The sequence below is a fragment of the Aotus nancymaae genome, unplaced genomic scaffold, assembly GCF_030222135.1.
Source record: "Aotus nancymaae isolate 86718 unplaced genomic scaffold, 86718_ANA_hifiasm-v0.15.2.pri h1tg000115l, whole genome shotgun sequence".
Lineage (NCBI taxonomy): Eukaryota > Metazoa > Chordata > Mammalia > Primates > Aotidae > Aotus > Aotus nancymaae.
In genome coordinates this window covers 5,326,681-5,350,795 of record NW_026988530.1, presented here as the reverse complement: position 1 = coordinate 5,350,795, position 24,115 = coordinate 5,326,681, and the positions used below count along the sequence as shown (strand labels likewise).

The following is a 24,115-nucleotide window of genomic DNA, read 5'->3' as shown; positions in this document are numbered from 1 at the left end:
CTGCCACCACAGCCAGCTAATTTTTGTATTTTTAGTAGAGGCGGGGTTTCGCCATGTTGGCCACGCTGGTCTTGAACTCCTGATCGCAGGTGATCTGCTTGCCTCGGCTTCCCAAAGTGTTGGGATTACGGGCGTGATCTATCGCGCCTGGCCTGACTCTGTATGTATGTATGTATGTATGTATGTATGTATGTATGTATGTATGTATTTTAATAGCCAATCTAACTTCACACTAGTATCAAAAGTCAGATCTGCCAGCAAGCTCTTCCCACATCTCCCCTACAAGCTTGAAAGGGAGTGCTAAGACCTCCTCCACACCTGAGCCCCCACCCAGTGGCCGCCACTACCAGAACCACCTTACTAGGCTCTGGAGGCCGATGGGAGGAGAGAAGAGAAGCCAACAACCCCGCAGGATGAAAGCGCAATCTCTTTTGTATCACAGAGCATCCGAAGCAGTCGCGGGAGGGCTGGCTGGGTGCATGGAAGTATTTAGCAGGTTCAGTGCTATTACTGCCTAACAGGGTGTGAAAAGTAATATGAATGTGAAATACTGTGGGAAAATGGACAGTTTCCAAAGCAGGCAGGGAGGCCCCCTCCGCTGGCCGGCCTGGAAGGCCAGAATCCCTGCGGCCCCGAGTGCCTCTCCGGGAGGAGCCGCTGCTGGCTGAGGACTGCAGAGGGAATGCCGGGGGGACGGGGAGATGGGTGGAGGGTGCGGTTCGCCCTGACAAGACCAGAGTGGGGTAGGGGTCAGGCTAGCAGTGCAAGGGAAAAGCCTGAGAAAAGCCCTGTCGACTCCTTCCTCCTGGCTGCCAGAGTTGACACGAGACGGCTTCCTAGAACGCCCCCTCCTCCCACCTAAATGTTCAGAGCAAGACTTGAAGACAAAAAATAGACAGCGATCTTGTTGAAAGTCAGGTGGAGAACAAGACTTCACTAATTTTATGAAGGGAAGAGATGACAAAGAGGTACGTGGGCACTTGTGCAGGAGATGGAGGTGGGGGCGAAATGCCGAGGTTCTAGATTGATGGATATTTCTCCAACTGACTCCAGATCGAGAGCCTACAAATCTGACAAATGCTCCCACACTGTGCCCTGCAGACAAGCGCCCTGCCTAGCGGCCTAACAATAACCCCCCACCCCACCGCCAACACACATGGAGGGGATTGGACTTTTCCATCTTCCGGACCTCTGCGGTCCTTAGTCGAAAGACGCCCAAACCACAGGCCGGACACAGATGGAGCCAGACCACAGCCCCCGCCTCAGTCCTGGCCACAGCGGTAGGTGAGTGCCCAAGCGACTTCTTCTCAGGTGAGGGCAGGTACCCCCTGAAACTCACTAGAGAAGGCCGCCCGCCCGGGTCTCCCGCAGTGCGGGGGAGAATTACATTTCCCCACCTCCTACCCACCCTGCCCCAGGCCAAGTTCTGGACATCCCCGCCTCATTCCAGACTTGAAGGCCCTCTGCCGCCGCCAAGTGACCACTCAGTATCCTGGGCCGAGTCACTGGGAGAAGCACTCGGGGCCCAGGAGGCCGACGTGGGAATGCCTCCTCTTGGGATAAGTGCCGCTGCATTTGTTGGGCGGCGTGGTCAGTTTGGAAACCCTGGTCCTTGCGCTTCCACAGTTTCTGCGTGCAGGGCCAGGTGCCGAGGGGAGATAGCCAGCTTCCCTCTTCTTTAAAGTATTTCCGTAGACCAGACTGCACCGGAGCAGCCGGGTGCGGTACAGCCGACTGGTTGCAACGGTGCAGAGGGTGCCAGGTTTGGAAACACCCCATATTCCCCGCATATTATTCCACTTCACAAGTACTGAGGAGGAGTCCAGAAAGGTGGCCGTCCTCTCTCTTGTTTTTTCATGAAAATCACTGAACGCTCTAATCGTAAATCAAAGCTCGAGGGCCTGCTTTTGCTAGGGGCACTGGAGAAAGAAGAGAGGCGGGCGCGCGCGCGTGCGGGAGCGTCTGAAGCGAAATCTTCCACGCAGGAAGGAGGGGACGCGCGGGGACTGGAGGAGGCACCGGCCTGAATGAAGCCCTCGCGCGCTCCGAGCCTCCCACTTCTGTCCTCGAGGCTGAACCTCGCGAGTGGAGCCTGGCGCTCCTCCTCCCCGGGAGCACGAAGGACAGAATGCGCGGGAGGAGATGGAGTCGGTGGCGGCGGCCGCAGCGCCTCGCAAAGCCAGCCTCTGTCCCGGGCCTCCGTGGAGGGCGGCGGCGGGACCTGCGCTCGCAGCCTCTCCCCGGGGCTGTGCGCCTCGGCTCGGCAGCTGCCAGGCAAAAACCTCATTTCTTTCCTTCCTTCCCGAGTGAGCTCACTTCCTCCCCGCGCCGCTCCCTTCCGTCTGCCGGAACCGGCTCCCGGGCGGCGCGGCTGCAGTGGGGCGCGCGGGACTGCGGGTGCCCTGCGAGCTCCGCGCTCCTCCCGCCCCAGGGCCGGTCTGCGGGGAGATGTCCAGGAGCTGAAAGAGATTCCATAGGAGGAAGTGGAAACCTCTGGTAGGAGAGGAAACGGCCTCTTTTTCGAGCCAAAGTGAGGGCGCCGGCTGGAAGGCGAGGAAGCCTAGGCGGCCGGGGAGATTCATCCACACGCCTCTTGACTTGGGCCCAGGGCCTGCAACTCCTTCCTTCTCTTTTCCCCTGCTTCTTACTTTAGTTCACTTGTGTTTTAAAAATTCATATGCGGGCCCATTTAAAAAGCAGTTTCACATTTTAAAGTCGGCAGCAGCAGAGGGAGAATTACAAATAGGATTGATTTAATTAGCTGGTAATGCTTCTCTCATGCCCTATAATTAAACAGAGATTCTAATGGCGCTTCAGGGCCCACAAGTGATTATTACTAGCGTATTTTACATTTACATTAAAACGCTGTCCCGGGGGTGTAATCCAGGATCTGGCTCCATTTATTCAAATTTCGAACCTGAGTACTGAAGCCAGAACGCGGCTCCCCAGCAATAGAAGGATGGCGTGTGGGGGACTGTGGTTTGGTTTGTTTTGCTGATTTCAGGTTTTGTCCTGTTCTGTTTCTAAGGCCTAAGGAAAGACAGCCGATTGCTCCCGAAACAACTGTGTCCAGCCAGTACACCGGGATAACTTCAATCTCACTAAGACCCAGCCCCAAAACATATATGTATCTATCTATCTATCTATTTATCTATCTATCTATCAATCTATCTATCTATATGTGAACTAATGCAAAAGAGCTACTTTGGTGCCTACCCCGCCACAAGTAGGTAGGCATATCCAAGTAGCTCTGTCAGGGGACCGGACTTGGCGCCTTGCAGAGGGACTGCGTGGCCCTATAGTGATTCAGAAGCCTCGTTTCGAGCTAGTAGTCTCTCTTCTTCTGCAGTCTTTTCTCCAGCGTGGTGATCTAGCAACTTCCCTTCCCCTGCGATTCCCTGTGAATCCACGCTAGTCGGGATATAGTCTCTCTCCAGCCCAGTGACGTAGCGCGCTAAAACTCGGTACCTACCCCGGCAACCAGAAGACCTAGTTGTCCTCTGTCCTGCCTCCGCCGTCGATAATGTCCAGGATCCAAGCAAAGCGCCTGTCCATGTTGTCACCAGCTCTACAAGAGCTTTTGATGAGAGCTGCTGCGCTTTTGGAAACACGATTCCTCTCCCCAGCAGAGAAGAATCTATTCTCCTGGACTGGCTTGGAAAAAACAATAACCAAGACAAAGTATGTGGACTGAAAATATCAGCTTCTTTTTTTGAAACGGAGTCTCACTCTGTCACCCAGGCTGGAGTGCAGTGGCACAATCTCGTCTCACTGCAACCTCCGCCTCCAGGTTCAAGCGATTCTCCTGCCTCAGCCTCCCCAGTAGCTGGGATTAACAGGCGCAAGCCACCACCACCCCCAGCTAATTTTTGTATTTTTAGTAGAGAGGGGGTTTCACCATGTTGGCCAGGATGGTCACGAACTCCTGACCTCAAATGATTTGCCCACTTCAGTCTCCCAAAGTGCTGGGATTACAGGCGTGAGCCACCACACCCGGTGGAAAACATCAGCTTTTAATAGCAGTCTTGGAGTGAAGACTTTCAGGAAGTGGTGGAGATAGGCCTGATCAATTAACCGGCCCCAGATGTCATTTGTCTGGCTACTTCTTTTTCTTGCCCGGCCTAGCGTTCTACATGGTTTTTTCTCTTTTTCTGCAAAACATTTTCTGATGCAACTTGCTCTTTATTTATGCCTTTATCTTTCTTAAACAAGTGATCCCTGGAAGTAATTACCTAAGGAGGGGAGAGGAAACCTCCACCCCGCCCCCAATTTCATGAATGAGAGCTACATGCTGGCGGGCAGGTACCAAGAGCATCTTTGGATCTTTAGACCTGAGTCTTCTTATCTGTAGAAAAAGAGGTTAAAGCAGATGGACTCTAAAGGCCCATTTCCAGGCTTAAATTCAACACCTCCAAGAAAAAATTTCTTTTGTATTCCTGTATGTGTGTGTGTATGTATATATATATAAATGTATATATCTATACACTTGGCTTAGTAATGTTCTGTGCAGAAATGCAGATGAGGAGGACAGTTTAAACTTCTAAGGGTGCCCTCTCTCTTTGGTTGGTTCCACCCAGACGAGCAATCCCTTTTGGGAACAGAAAGAGACCCTCAGGGTGGAAAGCACAAGAGGCAGAGAGGCAGGTCTCCTGAACGCAGCTGATATCCAAGTCCACTCATGGTCACATGATTCATTAGGACTGTAAGTCCTCATCAGAGCACAAGCACCAGACTCTCTGACCCTGCCAATTCGAGTACTAATGCTAAAATCGGCCAAAAGACTGGCCAACATATGCACACATTAATTAGAGTTATGTGGGCCTTTGGCTTCCAGTCTGATGAACAGCTCCAGTTATGCAGGGGTCAGAGGGTTTGGGGTCCTTTTCACCCAGCAGATGCTCTTTGGTCCTGTGAGGGCATTAGGCCAATACAGTGGGTGATATGAAAGCTAACTCCTTTCAGAGGATGGCTTAACCTCAGTAACTAAAGCTGAAACCTAGTAGTAGGTCCCTAAGAGGGGCAGGGAAAAAAATATCTGTTCAGAGGGAACGAGAATCAGCAGTAAGCTTTCGTTGTTATTACTGCATCTTATATTATTATGAGACAGGAGTGTGGAGAAGCATAATGTGAAAGAAGAGAAATTTTTGGTATGCATGGAAGACATGGGCACTTAGCAACCCTCTCTTGTGGCACTCAACTGCACACGCAGAGAAAGTCATGGCTGTAGTCCATCTAGAAGCTGAAAATGCATGCTTTCTACAGGATTTACAAGGATAAGGGAAGGAGCGTTGGGGCGGCAGGGGGGAAGCATGGGCTTGATCCAACTTAACTGTAATTCTGACCAGGTACCACACAAGTCACAGAGCATCCCAGAAAGCAGAATTGCCCCCATCCCTGTCAAGGGAGCCTGTGATGGCACTTTCTCTGCAAGGTGTGTCTTCTCCATCCATATCTAACTCCTAGATGGAGGATAGTCAAGGTCAGTCACTGTCTGTATTAGACCTGGGGAGCAAGAACCCTCAGCCCCTCTGTGGGCCGCACTGATATAAATGAAGGTGTCACTTGCTCTGTATAGTGAATGATTTACCTTCATGCCTTTTTGAACTGTAAAGGGCAAAATGTCTGGGGTCTATCAAATGTATACATAGTTATTATAGTGCAAAATTTTTCTCAATTGTTTTATGATAAATGTGTATTTCCCAACCCCCCACCTCATTCCATTATAACCCATATAAACCATCTATGGACTAGAACATGGCCCTCTCTTACAATAGGAGAAGGTTTATTTATGGCTTATATGATTCAGAACAATTTAGACCTTTTCAGTTTGAGTTGGAGAGAGGGGACGCACACAAAAAATGAGGGGCCACATTCCCACAACTCTAGACAGAATTTGATCTCACTCTTCCTACTTGCTTCTTTTACTTCTTTCTCCCTTTTTTCTTATTCTGGTTCCTCAGCTACAGAGAAAAGACAATCCATTTGGAGCTCTCGGGATTAATAATTTCACATGTGCCCCATCTTCTCATTCCCAGATATTTGAAATTTCAGTCAGGTGGAATCTCACACCTTGCCCAAATTATATTTGATATGAGGCTCTTAAAAGCTTCCAGGACACCTTCCTTCTTCTCTCCCCGTATCAGTAGAACAGATATAACTGGAGAAACCTGCATTATTCTAGAATTCTATAGGCATTATTCCATAGCCATGACTTTCTCTGTGTGTGCAGTTGAGTGCCAGGAGAGAGAGTTGCTAAGTATCCATGTCTTCCATGCATACCAATTTCTCTTCTTACACTTTGGGCTTCTCCCCACTCCTGTCTCATAGAGATGATATTTGCTTTTCTACTCATTAGGAAGCTCTGAGAAAATGCATAAGAAATGAATCACAGTGAGTGAGGCAACTGGAGAGACTTTCCACATGTACATTTTGTATATTTTTAAAGCATGTGAATTACTGCCTGTTTATGAAAAATTAATCTGATTAGAATATATATGAGAGACTAGATGCTAAATATATTTACACATAATGCCACATATTGAGGAGGAGTATGTTACCTACCGAAGATACGGGATTGAAGAACATGCAATAACTTTCTGCTTTGCTCAATGGGTCATAAGTTGAAAATCAGACTAGAAAATAATATTTGTTCACAGAAGCATAAAGTCTTAGGTGAGGCAAAATGCACACTATTCCTCTCCCCCCTCATCTTCCCAAATGGGGAGGCTTGTCAATTGAAAGTCATTTGCTCCTACAGTTAAGGGCTAGGATCATAGACTTGGAGAACTGGCTGAGCCCTCAGTCCCAAGCGGAAAGGCCAAGCTAGAATACAGTTAAAAAGAAAGATTGACATTGTCTAATAGAGGTTTGAAAATAGCCTTTTTGTTGTTGTTGTTACAAGGAGGACAAGACCTTTTTCCCTAGAAATGGCTGCCTCTCAGAGCACTCCCCTTCACGCACATCCTCTTAAATTTGCGCAGACTATGCACTTTGCGCGCTTCCCAAGGCTTTCCTAGGTGTAAAAGTTCTTGTTACTATTGAAACTTTTGTTTTAAGTCTAAATAAAACAAGGAGGAGTAATGATGTAAACTCCTTTCATGATGTAAACTCAGAAACAAAGGGATCAACTCAGCAGGGTGTTGAACAATCGACCCCCTCTACCCACAGGTCATTAAATGGCTCCTGGATGCCAAAAGATTTTAAGCTAGAACTGGTTTCCCTTTCAAGAAATATGCAAATAAACAAATCAGTTCCACCAAAGGACAGAGTTCTTCAGCTCATTCTTTTGTTTATTTCTCCTGCAGCTTTTCCTGTTGCATAGTCTCAGCTAATAAACAACTTAAAGCACTCTTACAGCGAGAGGTCAAATTGGAAAATAGAAGAGACTTAACAGTCTTATTTAAAGGTATGCTATATATTAAATCACAGGGAAATAATATCTGTTCTATTCATATGTGGCAATAAACAGACCCTCCCCAAAACACAAAATCAGATTGCCTTTTCCCACAAAGGTGGATGGTTATCAATAGGATTTCCAAAGGGCACTCATTTATGTTGGAAACTTGTAGGTATTTCACAAATCGACCAGCAGAAAGAATGGATTAACATTTGTAAAACCCAAAAAGGTGGCAACTGGGGGAAATGGTGGGGCAGGAAGGAAATGGAAGGGAGTTGAAAGAGTCCTTGGTTTCCCCAGCTGTTTGCAGAGGTTGGAACATATGGTGTCAGGGTTTTTCCAAGATGACAAGGGATAGAAAGTAAAATTAATTCTCCCCTCGCCCTAAAGAATGCCTTCCAACAAAAAAAGATATATTCTCAGGTTGGAGACTTTTCTCCTTCCACAGGAAATGAGCAGAGGTCACTTAGAACCAATTCTCATCGTTTAGTAAAAATAACAGGGTGATTATAGAAGCAACAGAAGGAGTCAAGGTGTTTGTGCTAAAAAACTTCAAGTTCAGGCCTGGCCTGGAGTGGGAATATCCAAATGGGTTCTTCATATTTCAAGTTTTATAGACAGTCTTTTCCCTAAAGGATATACTTTCATTAGGTCATAAATGCACTAACAGATGAGAGAGGGAAAGAGGTGTGTGTGTGTGTGTGTGTGTGTGTGTGTGTGTCTGTGTGCGCGCGCTTGCATGTGGCCAGAATGGCAGAGCAGGTAAGGAGGTCGGGCTGTGGGGGGAGGTGGTGGGGCTGTGTGTCACCCACGTGCGTGGGCAGCAGCCAGGGACCAAGAGTTCAGACGGCCCTCTGTGAGGCTTCCTAGGCTTCTGCTTGGTTATCTTAGCTCTTAGGTTTCCCGTGGGTTTCCCTGAGGCTCTGAATTGCTCCAAATCCAGGCATTTACTTGCTTTAGAAGTGGGGTGGGGACGTGTTTTTTCCAGAGGGTTTGTTAAAAATTTAACTCGGAGAAGTATATTAGTTGGGGCCTCAGTGTCTGAACTTGGGTGGGAGAAAAATGGGTTATTTGGCGACTTTCACTTCTCGCTGGACCCCAATTCCCCAGATTGGAGAGGTTTACCTCCTCCAAGACCCAAGGGACCCAACTGGGTGCCCTCAGGGGCCAGTGCTCTTCATCTCCCCACTCCCTGCTGCATGCAAGAGAGGACTTTGCAGACAGAATCGTCCTGACCCGCTAGCCATGCAGGCTTCCGTCCGCGCACTCCTCAAAGGGTGTCCGGGTTATGCTACCAGCATCAATTAGCCGCTTCTGGTGAGTCCCAGAGAATGTTTAATTAACTCCACAGCTCTGATTCACACTTACAAGTTGGTAGCAGTTTAAAAATTATTGTAAAACACCACTCGGATAATATATTTACTGTTTTTCTAGGTCAGATTAACAAGACACGCGCACATACTCTAAGTTTAAGTTACACACTGAAATGCAGAGCAAATATTTCAGTAGGCATCTGCCAGCGGCAGAGAAGAACTGGAGCAATGATTATTTTCCTCCTTTTTGGTTTTCTGTTTCTAAAGAAAGCATTGGTATCAAGGACGAGTTAGGTAATGTGTATTAACAGGCAAGCAGGTCGCTCTCGTTTACGCCCAATCATAGTTCATAGTTCAAGGAAAACTGACTTTAATTGACACCGTGTATATTCCTCCGCTCCTCTCAGGCTGCCCTGGCAGGGACGCCCCAAGAGTATTTATTTCTAGGGCTGGAAACAAAACAACCAACCCCGTCTACTGCGTAAGAGAGCGTTCCAAGATGGACTGCCGGAGAAAGGCTTTTTGACCCCTGTGGAAATTAGTCATATTGACAGACGCCCAGGGAAGGTAAATTACCCCGCGCGCTGACGTTACGCAGAGGCTCGCCGGGTCCGACTCCACCGCGGCGCCGAGGGGGCCAGAGACTCCCAGTTCTTCCCCCAGTATTTCGACAAAGCCCCACTTCGCTTCTCTGGGCCCGGGATCTCAACGTGAAGACGGCCGAGAGAGCGGTAATAAGGTGCTAGAAAGGAAAAGAGAAGAGAAAATCAAAAAAGTAGAGAAAAATTCTGTGCGCCATAGCGCTTAGCAAGCTGGGGAAACGAGGAGAAAACGAGCAAAGTCTGCAGGGGAGGGAGAGAGGGAGGAGGCAGGGAAGCAGAGGACCACGCGGCTCCCGGCGCCCAGGCCGCCACTTGGGAGGTCCCGGCCCCAGCGCAGGCCGGGCCAACCGTCCCCCCGGGAGGCTCGGGGCTCGGGCGGGGTCACAATTACACCTCGGCTCCAGGCGAGGACTTAAAAACCAAGTGGCGGGGACTGCAGTCTGGAAGCAAGGCCCTGCGGTCATCAGAGGGGGGCCAGGCCCGTGCACAGGAACCTTTTACAAGGCATGTGGGTACAAGAAAAAAAATAAAAATAAACCACTCTTATCCAGCATGGGCAGTGAAAAGAAAAGCTGCCTTCCAGAGGGGGCGAGCGGGAGTTTTGAAATTCACTGTGTGTTTTGCCTTTATATAAAGAGTTTTGCGTTTTTACGGATAACCAAGGGGAAAAAATGAGAGGGAAGTAACTATTTTTTTTTTTTCCTGGAGAGCGCTGAAATAAGGGGTTCACTGGTTCTGCAAGTAACTGCGTACATCCACACAGCGTATCACACAAACCTGAGAAGAATCCTTGCGTGACCGGATTGTTTCTGGTATAAAATGAGGCCTAGTGATCCCACCTCTTTTCTTTTTAAAAACTGAGTCTGTGGAGGGGGCTTATTGGAAAGCATCAAAAGTGTGGCATCTGATTTTACCAGAGATTGGATTGGGGGTCTTCTTAACTAAGAGTAACCGGCTTGGCCACAAAAGACCCGGGTCTGGTCGCAAAGTGAAGGCAAAACTAGTGTGGGTCCCTGGCCTCGCCAGCCCGGCCCTCGGAGTGGAAAGGGCGAAAGCGCCCTCCTGGACAGGGCCGGAGCAGAGCAAGTGACGAGCTCCTCCCAGACCTCGGGTCTAGCGACGGAGGTATTTTTAGCTTTCTCTCTGCTCCCCAGAGGCTCTTTTGTAAGCCAAACAGAGGCTCTGCAAGCTGCCCTCGCCCCAAGGGCTGTGGGAGTAGGGTGGAGGAGGCTGAACTAGTATCTCGAAGAAAAAAGAAATTGCTTATCTTTATGTTAAAACAATATTCGCGCTCTCTGGGCTCCCCTTCTTCTGTTCTCTCGGTTTTTTTTTTCGCCCGCAGGAACGTGCCAAGTTCCACAGTTTAAGAGGACCGCGAGGGCAGGAATGGGTGGGGCCTGGAAATGAGCTCGGAAACTGGGTGCGGCGCACCTTCCTTTCTGCCTTTCCGCCTCTCTCCCGGCCGCGACTGCTTCCCGGGAGCCAGTCTTGGATACCTAGGGTGGGGGGCAGGGGGAATTAAGGAATCTCGGTGGTTTCCAGGGAGGCAGGGACCCCGGGGCATTTATTTAAAGTTACTGATTTTTTAAAAATAAAGGTTTAAAATAAGTCCAAATGTTTCTGCAACAGAGTTTCCAACACACAGTTTGTTCAGGAATGCGAAAATCGGGACCCAGACTAGCAAACCCCAAGTGGGTGAATTCTTATTATATAGAAACCAGGTCTCCAGGCGCCCCTCTCTCCTTGGAGAGGCCTCGGTCCAGCTTTCAGGCTTGGGCCGCAGTCTGGACTTCCGCAGTCCCCCTTCTCCCCATTCCAGACCCTGCAGAGCCCGGGCTGCATCTGGGACCCGCCTTCACCGTTTTCCAATCTCAGCAGTTAGCCCCTGCGCCCCCTTTTTGGCTTCCCTAATAGACACACACGCACTCAAAACCAACTTTGGAGTTGGACTTTTTCAGTTTCGTTGCCGTTCGAAAGTGCCCACGCTGACGGATCCACGCTCAGTGGAGCAGAGACGGATGGCTGGCGGGAGCAGGGTCTGGAGCCAGGCCAAGGTATTCTCTGCTTCCGCCTTTGTGTCCCCCCCCCCGCACCCCGCCGCCCTCCTGCTCCCCGCATACTGACAGCATCTCCCCTTCTCTGCACAAGAGTGTGTGGCCCCTGCGGTCCACCCTGGTTTTCCCGGGGTACGCTTGAGTTGCCCCCACGTCCCGTCGGCCGCGCCCCTACCCACCGGATTGCCTTCGGGGCCCTTCGGTGCTGGGTCGTCGGCATGGCGCTGTGAGCTAGGCGAACAGGAATCCCCCAAGGCCCGCCACATCTACGCTATAGCAGCCAGGTAGCTCTGCGGGTCGAAGATGCTCGGAGGAGGAGGAGGAAGTGCAGAGAAAAAAAGAGGAAGGAAGAAAAAAACACGTAACATATACACACACATGCACTCACAACCAACTTTGGAGTTAGACTTTTTCAGTTTCACACGAAGAGACCTGGAGTATCTGCAGAAGGTTTTTGAAGACGTTTAGGAGGGAGGGTGAGTTTTCTGCTGAGAAACTCAATCTGCCATACAGTAGCGGCCCCATCTGGGATCTGTCACTACTGACAGCACCACAGGGCACAGCCGTGATCTTCTGCACAGCCTGCACTCCCCGAAATACCCTCCTTAATCAAAGGATGTCTGCGCGCCTGAGCTCAGCTGACCGCGCCGGGAGCACCGGGGCCGTCGGATCCCACCCCGGCCCGCCCCCTTCCCACGCACACGGCCACGGCCTCTCACGTCTTCGCGGCATATTAATTAAAAGCGGAAAAGAGACAGAGGCTGATGTCATTGCTCTCACAAGATCATAAACGTAAAAGAGTCATCCTGTGAGAATCCCTGAAAATGACTTTAATGAATAATTTCAGAGACAGTTATGGCTTTGGGTATTACTAAGCAAGAATATGAAAACCAGATTTGCAAAGCGAAGGCGATGGTCAAGAGGCCTGGCCGTTACTTTTTCCCATTAAAACCGCACCGGCTTTCCTTCTTTTCCAAATACTAGTTACCAACTGAGGTTGCGTTTTCAGGTTTTCTTTTTCAAAAGCAACATTCTTCTTTTCATGCTTTTCTGCCTTATCCTAAAGACAAAAAGGTCAGCTCCAGGCAACGACATTAACAACCCACTTTAAATTGAAGGCAACTCTCCACTGTCATCAGTGGCCATTGGATTCCATCTTTTTACAAAGGATGGATTTACTGCCATCTTAACTTAGGATCATATCTATTTTGGCCTTTTCTCTAGAATATGTAATGAAAGTTGAACATTCTCACTGACTCTGAGTTAGTGCACTATTTGTCGTAAAGGATCTCAGCTGGTGGGGCAGAAAAAAACAAGTTCCAAACAACCTGCCTTTACAGAAAAGTTTCCCGGACTCTTTAGTTCTGGGTCACCAATCAACTGAAAGATGATTTGGGGCTACGTTAAGGAATGATATTTTCACAGACTACATCTGGTCATGGAGGAATGTCAGGTTGGTTAGATCTGGTTGCTCATGTTTGGTCATGCATTAAAAATACTATTTGAGGAAACAACTAGGGTGTTAGTTGCAGAAGTGACCTGGTGAGTATACGCTCAGATTTTGCACCAACAGGTTAGCTGCCTGCAAGTCTGTCTTCTTTGCTTGAAAATATAAACTGGGACTCTTTGGGTCTGTGCCTCATGTGGATTTATTCCACTTAATTCAAGTAAAGTTTGTTTATACTCTGAGCAAGCAAGTATTGTAGTCACAAGTGATGTGGAGTTTTTGTTTGTTTTTTGCTGTTGTTTGCTTTTGAGTAGTCTGAGTGATTTAGGAAACGTGTCTCAGTTGGCTCCACCATTCAGTCAGATCATGGAGAACCCACTTACCAGCACTCTAGAAAACTGTACTTTGTGCAGACATTGCCAGTTCCTCCCCTTTCTAGAAGCACAGATAGGCCAGAATCCTTCAGTCATTAAGGACACAACTGTCTAAAAGCCTCATTCCCTACCCTTAGCCCCAAAACCACAGAGCTGTTTCCTTTGCTCTTGTCTCCAGATGGGGGTGGATGGGAGAGGGGACCAGGCTTTCAATGTGACATTGTTCTGACTTGAGAGGAAATGTTTCTTTCTGGTTCCAGATTACATGAAGACACTTTGGAGTTGGCCTATAGGGTTTCCTCAAAGAACTGAGGTGATGTGGATTTTTGGGAATTTCTCTCAATTGGATTCCCTGTTTGTGAAATTTTGTTTCCCAAATAGATCTTCTTGTCACTCCACTCACATCATGGTCTGTTTTCCTTTTCCTATAGTTACTCTCACCCTAGCTTCTGACAGAACACTCCACTTGCCCTTTGAGCCCGTGCAGGGATAAAGAGCATCTTCTGGGTTTGCTCTGAATACTTGCGCTGCCCAGTGAGTCGAAGGTGTAGGGCTGATCTATAATATGGCTAATTCTCTCCCTGTAAAGACTTAATAATGCAGGCCTCGCTTCACCCATCCCCCATTCTCACCGTCCTGGATTTCACTCGGGTCGTGGAGAAGGTGCCCAGGGTGGGAGACCCGTTGGGTGGGTGCGGCCTCCTCTGCTACAGTGATTTGGCATTCTCTGGGGGAGATTTTGAAAATTGCAGGCTCCGAGTCAGTCCCTGAACCGCTGGATCAATTTCTGGTGAAGGTAGGGCGAAAACGGGGTTGATTTTGTCATTGTATCAAGTTCTCCGGGAAATGGACAGTTCAAGTGTTGGATTCATCCCAGCACCGACAACTTCAGGAGAGACCAGGTCAGCCCGCAGAACGCTGGGGTCAGAGATCTGAGGCGTCAGTTTCCGCGCCCAGAAAATATGCAAATATAATCAGCCTCTACCGGGAGCACTGGGACTTAGTAAAGGACAAAGCTGCCGCCAGCCGTCCTTGCCCTTGCGAGATGTCAATGTTTGCTTCAAGGACAACTCCCTGGGGAGCTGGGGGAAGGGCGGGGCGAAAGAGGGTTGGGCGCCTCAGATCCCTGGGTCCTTTAGGCTTTAATAGCAGGTGCAAAGGCAGCTGCTAAAAGACATCGCATTCTGTAATCAGCTTCTGCCAGGCCGTCCTGCTAGACAGAAACTCCCACCATTTTGGCCAGAGAGCTGTAGGGCTGAGCGGGTGCCAGTGAGAGGAGGGCACCCGTAAGAGCCACCCTACCCCGTCCGGAACTTGCACTGGCACCGTTCCGGCCGCTGTTGTTGCTGTAGAGAAGCTGCGCCCTGGTGCAGGGACACAGCAAAGAAGCGACCGCCTGTGGGAGGCTTTCCAGGCGGAATGCTTCAGCCGTAGCGAGTTGGAAAATTTAGAGTGGGAAGGGGGCAGTAGAGACGTTAACTGGCTCCTCCTCACCCCAAACAAGGAAAACACAAAGTCTTCTGGGCTAAAAATACATATTTATAAAGTCCCTGTGCGCAGGAGGGCGGCGCGTTCCAGCTGCCGGCCTGGCCCAGGGAGGACTTGGCCGCGCGGCCGCCGATTACACCCAGCTCGGCTGGGATGGCTCCGAGCCGTCTGCCCTGACGTCAGCGAGGCTCCGGCCCCGCCGCGGCGAGATAGGCGAGCGCGGCCGGGCGCGGGCGCGGCACTAATCACTCCCAGATGTCCCTAATAGCGGAGATAAAGACCGACAGAGCGGCCGGGAATAAATTTGTAATCAGGGCTCTACCATCTGATCATCAAAGCGGCCCAAATGCCGGGAGCATTTGATGGGAATGTGTGTGTAGGGGGGTCGCGTTGGGGGAGGTGAGGGGTGCGCTTCGCGATGGGAACTGGCTTCGGCAGGATCGAGCGGGGAGAGCAGGGCGAGAAATCTGTAAGCTTTGTGCACGTAAGTCAGATACCCTGTGCTCTTTAACCTCCATTAGCCCGCGACCGAAACCGCTTAGCGGTTCCAGGCTGATTGGAGCTGGGCACAGTTGCTGTGCGGGAAACGCGCGTGGAACAGCGGCTGGGTGGTAAGGCGGCGCGCTCAGAACTGTCCGGCCCCCGGAAACGTGGGATTGGTTTCCTCTCCCGGAGCTCCCCCCTCCCCCTTCTTTCTAAACATTTAAAAAACACGTAGTCCTTCTCCCCCAACCCCCATTCCCGGTAGACTTAATCCCAACAGCAATTCGTTGCACCGCGGAGCTTCCGCAGGGAGGGGGCTGTTGGAGCTTCCAACCAGGGTCTCGGGCCCCGGGCTGAGGGTGACTCCTGGGTTTTTCTCTCCAAGAGATCCGCAGGCTCTGAGGGGCCAGGAGTCCTGTGCGTCTGGGAGACTCCTTAGCACCCCCTCCTCGCGTGGAGATCTGGACTCTTACGAGCTGGGCCCAATGGAGGGAACGGGTGCCCTCAGGTCACCAGGGTCCAGATTCGGCCCCCCACAGGGCCCACTCCACAAGCCTCCCTCGAGACCAGCTCTGCTTGGCACCCATTAGCCAGTTCCTTTTCCAAATCTGGGAGTGTAGTTGGGACTCACAGGCAGGGAGAACTCAAGGCGGCTGTGGAAAACAAAACCGCGTGCCGCCCGCGCAGCCTTTGGTTAAAGCTTCAGGGATAACTGAGCGGTTTCTTGCGCTTTGCAGATCTGCAGTGTATATTCTGTCCCAGTTTTCCCGGGACCCTTTGCCCCGCTCATGTCCCTTGCACACACACCTAAGGCCCTTGCAGCTGACCCGAGTTCTCTCTGCAAATCTATCGTGTGGGAAGGAGCTCCCAGGTCTCCTACTCCCTGCGGCTTTGCATTTGAGCTCACCATCACCTTCCTCACCCCTTCCTGCGAATTCCAGGTGTGCCCACCTCTCTTGTTCTCCTACTACTTCACCAATCCAAGTGGGAGACTAGCTCTGCAATTCACGCCAAGCTGGGGCAGCGACCAGCAGAGTCGGATGGAAGGAATTGGGTCACCCTTCCATTCCTGACACAGGACACTCGCACAAGTGCTATCTAAGAGGCTCCCAGACTGTGCTCTCTGGCACTGCTGCTACACCCACCACATCACAACCAAGCAGCCTGGTTTTCTTTCACCTAAGGAGGCAGCCCAGACCACAGGCCGACCCTTCCTAGATGCCTGGGCCTTCTGGCTAACCCATCCAGAAAGCTGGAGCTTCCCACCGAGGCCCAGAGGGTGGCCCCGCGATTTAGAAAGCGAGCAGGATCCCCAGTGATCTTGCTGTTATCTTGGGGTCTTGGCCTGAAAAAGCCCTTCAAGTTGCTGTGGGTGCACGGGCAATTGAGAGCAGAGCCCCCACTCTGCAGTTTCTCAAATTGCTTCCCAAGCTGAGAATGAGTCTGCAGACACACACACACTCACTCTACAACTGACCGAGCCTTTGCCCCGCCGGTGCTCCAGGGTTATCAGGCGCTTGGCCTGCACAGGGTCTGGGGCCGAGCCCTGACAGCCAGATCTACCATCAATTTACCTTCCGCCGCGGCAGCTTCCCATTTAGCTTTTAACGTCAAATCCTACATTTTTGTCGGCTCCGGCCTGTCTAGAACGCTTGTGATTTCCCCGCAGGAGTGATTGCTCTTAACAAAATGGCAGCAACCACATTATCCGAGCAATTAAAACAGAGGCCTTTTAGCCGGTCCCACAAGTAGAGGCTTGGAAAAAAATTTTAAACAAAGAAGAAAAAGTTAAAAGAGAAATAAGCGTTGGAAGAGAAACGCATGGAAGCAGAAGAAACTCCTGCCCAGTACGCCTTTCACTTTCTGGGACTTGACAACGTGGGGTGGGGATGTTGGGTGACTGAGAGCGTTGGATGCTCAGGCGGCTGGGGTGACAGATAATCTGGGGTGTCCTGCCGGTTTCTGGTCAGTCGGGGTGTGCGTCTGGTTAGGGGGTTCAGCTGCCCAGGCAGCTGGGCATTCTGCTGTCTGGGGTGTCTGGTCTGCTGGGTGTCTGGCTGGTTAGGGTTTCTGGATAGTTGAAATGGCAGGGCGGGTGGGGTGTCCGGTCTGGTGCTGCTGGCCCTGAGGAAGCCGCGGCGCAGAAGGAAGAGCAGGCAGGCTGCGCTGGGCCGGGACCAGACAAAGAGGAGCGCAGGTTTAAAAAGCACGTGTATTAGCAAGTTTCTCCGCAGCCATGGTGCACCGGCATCTTTTGGTTTCCCTCTGTTGGTGTTTATTAAGCCAGAAAAAGTGTTAAATCTGCACAAGTGCCTTAAGGCCCAGATGGCGGAGACCAGCTACCCAAGGCGCACGGTGGCGTCCGGAGAAGATAACTCCTCTCTAGTTCCTGTTTTTAAAACCTCACCTCCTCCACCACTGTTTACTCCAACACTTTGGTAGGCTCCTTTCTTCCAAGTCTAGGACCTGATGGCTTTCTCCTGAGCGGATTAAAATAAAGACGCAGAAAACAACTGGAAGCAGGAGAGGAAGAGAGAGCCACTCGATCAAACGTGGGAGGATTGGGAGAGCAACAGAAAATCAGGGCGCGCCTCCCCCACACCTCCTCCCCGTGCAATAAACAAAGGCAAGTGTCTGTAAACACAGCCCCGAGCCCACCAGGTCGGCCCAGCGCCGGCTGACCCAAGGGGAGAAAGTTCAGATCGCTTTGACCGAGTTGTTCTAACCCCTCGCCCTCGCGTTGTCAGTCGCCCGCAGAAGTCCGCAGAGCTTCTTGCTTGTCTCTCCCCGGGCACTTCTGAATTCGCCCACGCCGGGTCTGATTCAGCCCGCTGCAGGCGGAGGGGTCATAGTGGGCACGAGCGAGGCGTGGGAACCCTTGGGATATTGCAGAAGGGTTTGTGCCAGCGGCCGAGGTGCAAACATCACCCTGAGGATGGGTTCCAGGATGGAAACCCTGTGACAAGCCTCTCCAACACCAGATTTATATACGCGACGTTTCATGAAAGAAACCACTTTTTAATATGGTTCACCTTTCTCTTTTTCTCCCACCCCCTCCTGCAGCCTTCTCCTCCCCTTCCCCCAGCCTGCACAGTCAGACACTTTAGTTTCTCTGGTTTCTAGAGCTGAGATTCAAGCTTCCGCCAAGGCCGCAGGCCAAGGAGGCTGCTGGGACTTTCTTTTGGGACAAGCTGGGACTCTGGGAACTCAAAGACTCAACAGGGAGAAGTCCCGGGTCCCGGGCTGCCAGTGTAGTCCCCGGAGGGTGTCGCTTGTTCCGCTGGGCTGCGGCCGGGACGACTTCAGACACCGCACAGTTAATATTGAGTTCCCTATAACTCCTTGTAAATCTAACCTGCCCCTCGCCCCCCTTTAAAACCGTGGTCTCGTTCGCGATTTCTTACTTGACGTAAAATTCCTTGTTACCTAATCATGGACTTTTTCGAAACTCCTTCCACCCCCCTTCCGCCTGCTCAGATGAGAATCCCCTGTACAGCATACAAGCAAAACCTCTCTTTTTTTCTTTCTTGGATGAAAGTCCCATAGTTTGAATTAAACACCCCAGACTAGTTCCCGCTGCAGTAATAACTCAGGGGTCCTCCTCACAGCTCCTCCACCAGAAACGCACTCTCCAAACAAAAACTTACGCCCTCATGAAACGGCTTCTGATTAATTTCAGGAAAGCAAGGGCACCTTTGCACCTTCTGAGCGAACTGCCGGACACTGGATTCTCCAGCCCAGATCCTCCTTCTAGAGACCACTCAGTGTTCTCCAGCTAGGGGAAGAGGGAAGGAGACACCACACCAACTGAGCCCAGACCCTTTGCAGGCTTTGCTACAAGGACACTTCTCTTTAAGAGCACCTCCTCCTCCTGCGTAGACCGCAGGTCAGGTTGACTGGTTGGAACCACTGAGTCTTTAAAATAAAGTTAGAGGCAATCATGATAATTTAGTTTACTTCTGAATATTTTAAATATTATGAAAACAAGTATAACAGCTTTGTTTTCAAAACTCTTTTGAGGTATCAACCATGAAAAGATTAGGGTTTTTGTAAAAAAAAAAAACACACACAGTGGTTTATTGAATACTTACAACGTTTACACCTTCAATATTAATTAAATTCCATTTAGTTTTAGAGGACGGAAGTGCACAAAACAAGTGGCTGTTGGAAATATCTTCAAAGAGGGAACGACCACAGATGAACGGACAGCACTAGATACCGACCCCAAAGGAAATGTTAGCGGCCTTGTTTTCGGCTTTGAAATAAAACTTTATAATCCCCAGGAATATTTATATCCAAAGGCCAAGTATTAAAGATACACTTCACAAACACACTAGTGCCCACTGTCTTTATCTGGAAGGGGTTGAGTAGGTGGGGCGGGGGCAACGCTGCTGTCTACACAGCCAAGAGGGAACATTCACACACACAGAATCTACGAGACGACGGGATCCCTTACCACACACGGGAGTGTCCTCTTCATATTAAAATATGGAATGCTTTTCTTCAAATATCCACTTTTTCTTTTGGAGGGGGAGATGGGGAGCGGATGCCTCAAAGGGGGTCAAAGAGAGGGGAAGGAAATTGCACATAAATAAACCGGATGATTCCAAATGCAAGGAGTCCTCAGAGCAGAGCACGGACGGCTTTTCCGGAGTCCTGGGTCTGCATCTGGCGCCTTGGCCAGGGCTCACTCGCGCTCTCCTCCTCCTCCTCCTCCTCGTTCTCCTCCTCCTCACTGCTTGAGCTCCAGGGCCCAGACGTGCTGCGGCCAGCCCGTCCGGCCTTTAGTTTTCTTGTCGTTGCTGCTCACTGTGCTTTTCAAGATTTCGTTCTGGGCAGAGGGAAGGCGAGGGCGAGAAAAGTGGAAAGAGAAATTCAGAGAGCATACCTTGTCCCACACCACCCCCGTGCTTCCTGGGCCAGAGGAGACCTTGAGCCAGGGAGGAAAGGATACTAGCGGGGATCCCCAGCTCCTGCAGAGAATCTACAAAGGTTAGCGCTACCCTAACCTGCTCCTAGGCCTCCTTGCTGCAGTGCTCAACTATCAGATCCACAAGTTTATAAACAACCGTCCGTTTTCGAGTCGTTTATGGAGGAGCTGGGGGCCTTTTCTCTTACTCCAGATGTAGGGGCGGGAGCTGGAGTCAGCGCTTAGTCTGGTTTTTCTGTTTTCAATAGCAATCCCAGATCCACATCTAGGAAAAATAGAGAGAAGGAGCTTCTGGTTCGGCCTGGGCCTCTCGGCCAGAGGCTCTTGGTCCCTGGCTCAGCAGTGCCTCTCCTCCAAGGCCTCGGAAATCTCTGGTTATTCGGAAGGTCACTCGATTATGCAGCCACCAAAGGGCTGCAGGGGCTAAAGAAGAAAAACTCGACAAATGTAATTATTTTCCTGGCCCTTCGTGGCCATAGCTCTATCCTGCACCACCGTTCTGTGGGCACTTGGTAGCAATCTGAGAAAACTGTAAACGGCTCCATTTACTTTCGTGCTATTTTTTAATAACAATGACCATAGTAATGCTTTTTTTCCCATTAAAATGTACAGGCTCGTTCAAATAAAACTAGAAATGCCCATGGAATATATTCATCTCGGAAATTACATTTTAACGTCATAGCCAAAGAAAAATTGGAGCTGTACTTTGAAGCCCAAAGTCCTTATTTTATGTTTACCATTAGGTCTTCTGGGCACAGTAATGAGAACTACCACAAAACTCAGGGCTGCGTCTCAGTGGCAGTCTCCTTCTGGGGTTGGGGTAGGGGGTGCGATCAACAGTGGTCTTTGGGATCAAGGGCTTCTTCAAGACTTATTCTGGAAACATCTGAAAGCAAGATTGGATAGGAGGCCAAAAGAAGGATCTAAGAGATATGGGATGAGGCATCTAGGCCAGTGTGATTGCGGTCGATCATGACCCAGCGTTTTCTAGGTCCGTCCTAAGTGCCTAGGGAGCAGCGATAACCCGGAGGTAAGATCACCAGCGCAAAGCATCCTTAACCTTCTCCTCCTCCTGCTGACACCCTCCCCTCATCTCCCTGCTCCTGCCGGAAACCATCCTCACACAACCTGGTGCAAACAACCTTGGCGCGGGATGCACAAGATGCCATTTCCAGTCCCACTAGAAAGAGGCAGGGAGCACCCGTCCGCTGACCCCTCAGCCCCACAGCGCGCCGCCCCCTGGTACTGACCAGCTCCTTCTTCCTCTTCTCCTCTTTCACGTCGGTCTTCTTGATCTCCGCCTTGAAGGCCTCCGCCTCGCCATTCTGGTCGTCCTTGGCCAGCAGGTCCATGAGGTAGGCGATGTAGCTGGTGGCCAGGCGCAGGGTCTTGATTTTGGAGAGTTTGGTGTCGGCGGGGACGTTGGGGATGCACTCGCGCAGTTCGGCGAAGGCGCTGTTGATGCTCTGAGTCCTGCGCCGCTCCTTGCGGTTGGCGGTGCCCCTGCGCTTCACCGGACGAGGCCCCCCCAGGCCCGGGGGCCCGGCGCCCGGTGGCACCCCCCCATAATGGGAGTGGTCCATGCCGGCGGCGCCGCTGGCATACTCGGGGCTGTAGGACAGGGCCATGCTGTAGTCGGGGGGCGACATCTCGGGGTGGCCGATGAGCCAGCCGTGGAAGTAGGGGTTCTCCTCATGGCTGCAGCGGCTGGCGGCAGCAGCGGCAGCGGCGGCGGCGGCGGCGGCAAACGGGTAGCCCTCGTGGTGCACCACCGGGTGGTGGGGAAAGCCGCCCACCAGACTCATTTCGCCCTCCGTGCCCCTCCACACGCCCCAGCGTGCTCGCAGCCCCGCCGCGCCCTCGGCCCGGGCCCCTGCCTCTGCGCTGGGAGTCCTCCCCCACCCCCCACCCCCCAGCCCCCGGGCGCCCGGGCCCGCCCGGCAGCCGCAGAGGGGGCTGCTGCAGCCCGGGCCCCGTCCCCGCGCCTGGCCAGCCGGGTTTGCTTCAGCAGCGCTGCGGCCGCCGGCTCCCCATGGGGCGCGGCGAGCTGGTCCCGGCACCGTGCGCCCCTGGCCGCCGCCGCCGCTGGCTCCCGCCTTGCTCCACGGCCCGCGCTCCGGCTCCTGCTTCCCGGGCTGCTACGCGGAGGCAGAATCCTCTCGTGCTCATACAAAGGTGCCGGGGCTCCCTCGAGGCTGCTTCGCAGAGTCTCGGGAATCCACGCCCTGGCCGCGTTCCTGGCCCCGAAGCTAACCCGGAATCCAGGGGCGAGTCTGAGCCGCGGCTGGAGGAGCCGGTCTGGCTGCACCGGGAGGCGGCAGGGTCGACTGCTCACTGCAAAGCTACCTCCGTGCGACCCTCCCCGTCCCGCCTCTTCCCCTCCCCCCACCAGCCCGTCTGGGTTCTTGGGCGCTTAATGTTTTAATGGAATTTTTGGTTGTTGTTGTTTTGGTCCTTAAATGTGATTTTAGCTGCGAGTAACGTGTCCTCGCTCCTCTCGGGCTCTCTCGGAGGGTTTTCAGAGAGGTCTCAGTGCATCCATTTTCTCAGATCCTCTCCTTTCGGGGCAAGGATCTGGGGCCCTGAATGCGCCTTGGAGCTCGAAGGAGGCGGCTCGGGCTCTTGGAGGGCTCTGCGCGGTGGCTGAGGAAGCTCCGGGGTGGTGGCGGTGGTTCTCCTGAGCCGGACGACGTGAGGGGAGCCAGCGGATTTTCCCAGCAAGATCTCCATGTACAGCTACATCTTTAGGGCCGCTCGGGTTAATATATGTCGTCAGAGGCTCCTCGCGCCAATCCCCGGGCAACGGGGGCGGCGCCTCGAGCTCTCGGCAATAAAACTTTTTGATGTTCACGTTGCTAATTGTCGAGGTCCTCTTCCAGGATTGGCTGCCTCCTCATAACCATAAGATAATTAAAACTTGGGGGGAGGGCAGGGTTAAAAAAACTTTTTTTTTTTTTAATCAGCAGAGGATAATGCGAGTGTTTAACAGATGCTTCACTATTAAACTATTTTTTTCCCCAGGTCTCAAATATTGAAGAATCTCTAACCAGGTACAGTATCACTCTGCTTTCTTTTCCGGTTAAAAAGAAAGAAAGAAAACGCAGGTTTTACTTTTCAAGTGTTTCGTAGGTAATCGAGGCAAGAAAATAGACGCAAGCAGCTTCTTACAATTTTATGCAGGGGGCGCCGGGAGCCTAGTGGCGGTTGGTGGGGGCCCCCACTAAGGTGCGGATGGGAGCCCCGCTGTCTCCTTGCCCTGTCGGCGGCAGGGAGGGGCTGAGAAGGGTGTTTTTTTGACCTGTTTACAGGCTGGAAACGCCGGTCTCAGTGGCTATTGACTAACCCACCCTGTTACCCCGGTTAGAGCTGTTTGGGGTGGCTCACGTTACTGCGGCAAACTTTGGAGATAACAGCTGAGTCCTCCGGGCGCACGATCAAGCCGATTGTAAACCTGTTATTTCCACATCCTTCAGGGACAGCAGCCCCAACGAAGACCTCGGGCGATTGCAAAGTGCGGGCACCTCGATTCCCCGAATCTGTAGTGTGGCTGGTATCGGTGTTCCCCTGGTTTAACTAGCCTGTTTGGTAAGTAACTGAATATTTTTTACAGCGTGTTCAGAGCTTATTTTCCAGTTTTTATGAACAAACATATAAATATATCTCTGCATTCCTGCCTCCCTCATAAAAGCGGGCATCTGTGGAAAGCAGGTTTAGTTATCGGAGGGGAACCATTAAACGCCAGTTTAAGAGGCAGGCCGGGAGGACGGCTCGTGGATGTTTAGACTGCCGGCCTTGGTGATCTTGAACGCATTATAACGGAAAATGGATCTCCTCTTGTAAGTCACCGACCGCGGGGCACCCAGGCCGCAGCGCCCGCGTGGTGGGAGCTTCTTGGGAAGGCTCGCGTGCGGCGAGGGGCGAGGGCGGGTGGTCAATGGCAGGAGCTGAAATCACCCCAGGCTTGGCTCCAAGCCGAGAGGGGAGGATGATGTGTACATACAGATTCCACCCAAAGGAATTCGGTGTGG

General features: G+C 51.6%; 1 protein-coding gene and 1 long non-coding RNA gene across 2 annotated transcripts; one reads left to right on the top strand and one right to left on the bottom strand.

Annotated features, from left to right (window-relative positions):
- Positions 1–15,074: 15,074 nt before the first annotated feature.
- LOC135272586 (uncharacterized) lies at positions 15,075–19,572 on the top strand. The gene is made up of 3 exons (XR_010340607.1): positions 15,075–15,158; positions 17,621–17,783; positions 18,837–19,572. It is a non-coding gene; the product is annotated as an uncharacterized LOC135272586 (long non-coding RNA).
- HAND2 (heart and neural crest derivatives expressed 2) lies at positions 19,096–22,825 on the bottom strand. Its single transcript, XM_012454677.3, has 2 exons — positions 21,338–22,825; positions 19,096–19,988 (listed from the first exon to the last, which is right to left on the bottom strand). The coding sequence occupies exons 1-2, from the start codon at positions 21,890–21,892 to the stop codon at positions 19,890–19,892; spliced, it is 654 nt and encodes a 217-aa protein (XP_012310100.1). The 5' UTR covers positions 21,893–22,825; the 3' UTR covers positions 19,096–19,889.
- Positions 22,826–24,115: the final 1,290 nt, after the last annotated feature.

Coding starts and splice junctions, on each gene's coding strand:
- HAND2 (XM_012454677.3), bottom strand. CDS start 21,892: ATGAGTCTGGTGGGCGGCTTTCCCCACCACCCGGTGGTGCACCACGAG. Junction 19,989..21,337: donor AGAAGAGGAAGAAGGAGCTG/GTCAGTACCAGG, acceptor CCCTCTGCCCAG/AACGAAATCTTGAAAAGCAC.